Below are 6,467 nucleotides of genomic sequence, written 5' to 3'. Positions count from 1 at the left end.
GTAAAGTATCGCCTGACCTTAGAGAGAATACCTAGTTTTTTTGCTGCAGTTTTTGCTTTGGACTCGATGTGTTGCCCAAAGTTCAGATTGGACGATAGCTCTACACCGAGGAGCTGTAGGGAGTCGGTAATTTCCACAGAAACATCCCGGAAAGTCGGAGCCAGGTGTAAAGGGCTCCGTTTAGAGGAGAACACACACGCCTGTGTTTTTGTAGCGTTGAACGTGACCAGATTGGCATCGCCCCATTCGGAGATTGCCTGGTGACTGATATTACGTCACTTCCGTTATGTATTTTTCCTACGGTTTTAGTATTACATATTTTCAATTCGGTCGCCCAGCCAAATGCCAAGCCTGCCGTAAGGAACTTCGTTCTAAAAGCACTATCGAATCGTCATTCTACAAATTAAAATTATTAAGTGATTATTATTTTTAAAAGTGAAGCTATCACCGATTTGTAATGTAGATTCTGCAGCGAAAATTCGGCAAAAAATACTCCGCAGTTACTCTAGAATATAATAATAGTGTTTTGTTAACTATAAAAATTACGAGTTACAATATAATTGCTGGCCGTTGTGTAATGATTGTACCTACATAATTACGTCGTCGGCGTTGTTCCGACCGCACCGCGATGCAATCGAACTGGATTTCAAAGTCAAGAGCAACTTTACACTCAAAAGATATTTTCGTTTACGTTTTCTCTGATAACTGTTGACAATATGTTTGCGTAAATCTATATAAATTGAACCATCGCATCTAACGGTATCATAAGCAAGGCTATTAAAATTAACTACTCGTGACCCGGCGAACTCCGTTTACCCATATTTTATGTAAATAAGTATATTGTTTTTTTTTTTTTTTTAAACTATTCCCGACAAATACAAACATAAAAAAAATCCCAATTTGATGTAGTCATTCTGAAGTTACAATAAAGTAAATGATACAGATAAGAATGTCAGATAGCTTAATAAAATGATGGACTTCCTTGCGCTCTTCGCGTATTCGCGATTCGACCACGGATTAGCGAGACTTTCATCAACACTAACAAGCATAAGAGATAAGTAGCTGTTGGCGCTTCAACGTCAGTCTCATAAAGTTTCTCGGCGTAATTATTCGCGTACTACGCAGATAATCTCTCCAGACCTAGCGATCGATCCTCACGTGAGAATAAGTGAGTTTAGGTTTGCAAATCGCGGGTCACAAAATAAATTTCACGTGATATATATTTTTTATATAACTAAATAGGTCGGCAAACAAGCGTGAGGTTAATTTGATGGTAAGCGTAACTTATAGACGTCTGCAACACCAGAAGCGTCGCAAGCGTGTTGTCGATCCTATCCCTAATTCCTCCCAATTGCTCGGTCACCTTACTCACCAACAGGAATACAATACTGCTTGAAAACAGTATTATTTAGCTGTGATCTAAGGTCTGTGAGGTAAGGTCGAGGTATTAGGTACTCGCAGTCAAAATTGTACCCCCTTTCCCCTTCCTTGTGATATTTTTTATAGCCTTTTAGTGTCAATTGATTAATGGACTGTCTCTTATTTAAAGTTTCGGAATGAGTTGTTTCAATGCGGAACCTGGCACGTTCTTTACCACACTCTGTAATGCCGAATACAATATGTATATAACAAGAGTTGTGTCAGTTGTGTTGTTGTAGGCGGTGTGCGTAATTTACAATCTAGTTTTAGTGTTGGATGGCGTCGCTCAGTTCAGAAAGACGTGACAATCTTTTAATTTTTAATCAATATATCAACAATAAATTTTATATAATTTAAGTAGTGCAGCAGCGCGATGGATTAAGCTCCGATCCTTCTCCTGCATGGAGAAAGAGACCTGTGGCGGCAGTGATAGGACGTTACAGGCTGAATCGTTATCTAACCTTTACAAGTGTTTCTTTTGCTTAAGCTAACACGTAACCAATATGCTTAAATGTAGGTTTTTACGAAGGGATAGCGCAATGGTCACATCACTGGTTTATGGATGTAACTACCGCATTAGGTCTCAAATGAAACACGCATGTACAACAGATCATTTATTGCCCCCTCCCCCCGGCGCCAGTCCAGCAGCAGCTTGCCGCGCGCGCGCCCCTCCCGCGCGCGCTCGAACGCCGCCGCCGCCTCGCGCCACGCGTACGCGCGCTCCACCTGCACCGAGAACTGCGCGCACGGGCCGCCGTGATCGAGCTCGCCAGGCCCGACCGACCACTGACTACCTTCGAGCCGGTTATTTCTGAACGCTTTCTGCGTGTGAACGAAAACTAAACTGCGTCATAGCAGACGCTGCGGTAACAACGGCTCTGGTGAAGTGGTGCGTGTAGTCGCCTAAAACATCGACGGTTTGCGGGTTCGATTCCTGCTCGGGGTGGATGTTTATATTTGTACAAATATTTCTTTCCGGTTTGGATTGTCTGTACTTGTGGGTCCGTGCTTCGGAGAGCACGTTTAGCCGTCGGTCCCAGTTATTATCATAAATACCTGATAGCGATTGTTACTCATAGTACATATCGGCCAACACGCAGTAGAACAGCGTGGTGGATTGAACTCAATCCTTCTCTTACATGGAGAAGGCGTCCGCTCAGCGGTAGGATATTACAGGTTGAATCGTGACAGCAGACGCTGCGACTCCCGAAAGCGAGAGGAACTAAATCTTAATTTCGTGTCAACCCTTCGACAGGCACAGTTCAGACCTTTTGATTTTCGGCGAGTCGTCGCAGCAACTCGATGTCGTCGGCCAGCGGAAGGAAGTAGGCCCAGCGCACGTGCGGCAGGCACGCGGCGGGCGCGGCGGGCGCGGCGCGCGCGCTCTGCAGCGCCAGCTCGGCAGCCGCGCGCGCCGCGCCCGCCAGCACGCCGCGCGCGTCCGCCTCGCGCAGCAGCGGCGAGCTCAGCGTCACGTAGCGCGAGAAGCGCCAGCGCCGCGCGCCCGCCTCGGCGCCGCCCAGCCCCGCGCAGTCCAGGATCACCTCGTACCTGTCGGACAGCGACGACACTGACGAACTCGAACGAGCTACAGAGCCGACGAGCGGACGGTCCACTCACGGGCCGGATTCCTCGAGGAGGCGGTCGTAGTCGGATGCATTTCTGTCCAGTGCGGCCACCGCACCCAGCGAAGTCGCAGTTTCGCGAAGGTCGTCGGAGCACCCCACGACGACCTGTGACGAAAAAAAAAAAACGAGTAGTCAATCAATCGGTCTCCCCGACTCGCCAACTTTTTTTTTTTTTTTTAACAAATGAGTACCGAAAATTTTGACTGCGTAAGTAGTCCACGTAATCACTATAAAGTCCGTTTTACACAAATGCTGTAGTTAAATGCACATTCTATTGACTCAGCGGCTACCTGCGCTTAGCAAGTGTTTTAGTGAGTGAACCCGACGATATTGTTTGTGCACGAGTCATGGCGGAAATATTTCCTGTAGTTAAGCGTAGGTACTAAGAGCTCTTTGCAACCTACAGAAAAACAAATTATATACAATTTAAAAACAAAAACAAAGGCCCCACCCCTAACAATGACCCATCTCACTCTGTCAATATCGGAAATGTACGAAAGACATTCTCATTTGTTAAAAAAATAGACTATAGTGTGACTTCTGTCACACTATAGTCTATTTTTAGGATGCTTCCTTCGGTCGCGGCCGCGTGCCCGTGTCCGACCTGCGCGCCGCTGTACACGAGCAGCTGCAGCGCCGCGTGGCCGACGCCGCCGAGCCCGAGCAGCAGCACGCGCGGCGCGCGGCGGCGCGGCGGCGCGCCGGGCGGCAGCCCCGCCACGCGCAGCGCCGAGCACGCCGTCAGCGCCGCGTACAGCGCGCCGCCGGCCTGCAGGTCGCTCAGGGCGCGCGGCGCCGGCCCAGCCTGTAGCGGGAGATATCCGGGTACTACGTGACAATTTGACCGATTCGAGACGCTCGCAGGATTTGAGACGCGAGATGCTCACCGAGCTGTCCCGGACGAGCACGTACTCGGCGTGCGCGCCCTGCCGGTGCGGCGGCACGACTCCCCACACGCGATCCCCGCGCCGCAGCCGGGAGTGCGCACCGGCGATCTCCACCTCCCCGACGAAGTCGCGACCCAGCACGAGAGGAAATTCTACATCGCTACCCTCCAGCTTTCGGAGAGTATTAAAAATGCGGGCACCGTAACCATCTAAGCGAACCAAGATTTTTTAAATTTTATTATCTTCCTGAACCTAACGTCGATACGTTAAGCATTACGACTAATCGTAACAGTAACAGTACTTAATCATTTTTTTTATCTCAACTGTGAATGGTGATATAAAAAAGCGTGTCGAGATAATGTCGGCATCGTTAAACAGAAGTAGCGAGGGCGCGTACCCATCATGGCGACGTCGAGCGGGTTGAGCGAGGCGGCGCGCACGCGCACCAGCACGTCGGCGGGCGTGCGCAGCGCCGGCACGCGCGCCGCCTCCAGGCGCAGCTCGCCGCGCCCGTACGCGTGCACGCGCCACGCGCTCATGCGGCCCGCGCTCAGCCCGCGAGACCAACCCGACATCTGTTTATTTTACTTGTTACAAGTCGCCAAATGTATTGCACGCTACTAACCGAACAAACGACTTCAACCAATAATAGTGGGAAATACCCTCCTCAAAATCTGGAGTAGCCCAACTGGAGAAGTAGTAAGTACCTTACAGAAAATTAGGGCCAAATAATACTACTTACGAGAAGTGTTATGTTCCTGTGGTGAGTGAGATGGCCAGTGCTGCTGTGGTCGGGAGTTGTGTCGGCAAGGCGCTTGTGATGCTCCTGGTGTGGCAGGTGTTTATAGAGTACGGTAAGAGTTTAACATCAGGTGCTACGCTGGTGGTACGCTCGTTTGCCATCATAGTTGTTCCTATATAAAAAATGTAACACAACCCACGATCACAGTCTAATAAATCAATTATTTATTTGTTTATTGATTGGTTCATTCTGTAATATCGGACATCTGGCCTCATCATAGGCCTCTTTCTCCGTGTAGGAGGAGGATCAGAACTTAATAACCATTGTTCTCCACTGACGATACCCCCGTACGATCACGTAACGATCGCTATCAGGTGGCTATCATGACTGGGACCAACAGCTTAACGTATTCTCCGAGGCACGGTGAAAAAGATCAACACGACACTCAAACCCGAAAGAAAAAAATTTACATATACAAATGTCCATCCCGAGTGGTTATCGAACCCACAAATGGTGGTGTTTAGTTGCCCACACGACACACGCACCACCACACCAGAGCGGAGCCCATTATCAATAATTATCAAGTATTATTGACCATGAAAGTTTAAAAACCTATTCCTACTAGTAATTTTGACTAGCCCGTTGGCGCAGTTTGTAGTGGCCCTGCTTTCTGCTATGCGAGATGCGGGTTCGATTTCGTCTGGGTATAATATTCGTATTTTTTATATTTCTATGTACATTTATAAAAAAAAAATATTTTGCTATATGTATATCAGTCGGCTTTTATTTATCGCAAGCAATACGTAGCTTATCTTAGGAACAGACGACCGTGTGTGTAGCACGGCAGTAAAGAATACCCCCTCTCTTACCGTAGTGTCATAAGAGGCGACTACGGGATAACACAGTTCCACTACCACCTTGGAACTTAAAAAGCCGACCGATGGCGGGATAACAATCCAACTGCTGGCTTTGAAATACACGGGCAGCAGCGTCTTCGGTGCAACAAAGCCAGCCCTGCAGTAACCAGCCCCGCCTGCTCAGCGTGGTGACTATGGGCAATGGGCAACACACATTAGTTTACGCTATTTTTGGCGCGAACTTGTGGATGCCTTCGTCCAGCAATGGATTGCGATAGGCTGAAGTGAGTGTGTATGTTATAAGATATTTATTTATTAACTAAAAATAAAATATATTTTATTCAATAAATTATAATCAATTATCCATAGATAATGCAGACAATGGATTATGGAAGAACACAATGCGTAACAATAGAGCAACAGGTTTCAACAACTTCGAGCGATCTCATCACTCATTTTTATCAAGTTTTAAATCCTTTTATTATTAATAATGAACAGTAAGATGAACAACAACTATGAACTGAAATATCAGAAGAAGATTATAGGTACTTAGTGCAATTTAAATTTGTCGACACACGCCCGTACGCACGCGCGCCATGCGTATTCTGTAGGTAAGCGCATTGTTTGTAAAGTAGATAGCGTTACGCAAGACGAAGATTATGTAATGACAGTGTATACATCAAAATTGTGAATTTGTGAATATTAAATAGGTACTGAAGACATTTGACTTCAATTTCTTGACCATGATTTTTATATCAACCATTATTCTTAATAAAATAGTATAATTAATATTCGCTATAGCCGCACGTTTATTTGTTTTCCTTCTACTAATTATGTACTTTACTCACATTAATTAAAAAAAAGTATAGGTCTCGTGCAAATAATTGTAATTTAGCTACCTACATTCTATTAATGTCATTAAGGTGAAACAAAC

General features: G+C 46.6%; 1 protein-coding gene and 1 long non-coding RNA gene across 2 annotated transcripts; one reads left to right on the top strand and one right to left on the bottom strand.

Moving 5' to 3' along the window:
- Positions 1-1,933: 1,933 nt before the first annotated feature.
- Positions 1,934-4,473, bottom strand: LOC123659918 (reticulon-4-interacting protein 1, mitochondrial). The gene is made up of 6 exons (XM_045595082.1): positions 4,332-4,473; positions 3,935-4,143; positions 3,652-3,852; positions 3,040-3,152; positions 2,688-2,970; positions 1,934-2,157 (listed from the first exon to the last, which is right to left on the bottom strand). Exons 1-6 carry the CDS (start codon positions 4,471-4,473, stop codon positions 1,996-1,998), a joined length of 1,110 nt encoding a protein of 369 aa, XP_045451038.1. The 3' UTR covers positions 1,934-1,995.
- A 1,313-nt stretch (positions 4,474-5,786) lies between these two features.
- On the top strand, positions 5,787-6,253 carry LOC123659946. The gene is made up of 2 exons (XR_006744104.1): positions 5,787-5,817; positions 5,903-6,253. It is a non-coding gene; the product is annotated as an uncharacterized LOC123659946 (long non-coding RNA).
- Positions 6,254-6,467: the final 214 nt, after the last annotated feature.

The sequence above is a fragment of the Melitaea cinxia genome, chromosome 14 (assembly GCF_905220565.1).
Source record: "Melitaea cinxia chromosome 14, ilMelCinx1.1, whole genome shotgun sequence".
Lineage (NCBI taxonomy): Eukaryota > Metazoa > Arthropoda > Insecta > Lepidoptera > Nymphalidae > Melitaea > Melitaea cinxia.
This window is presented reverse-complemented; position numbering and strand designations above follow the sequence as displayed.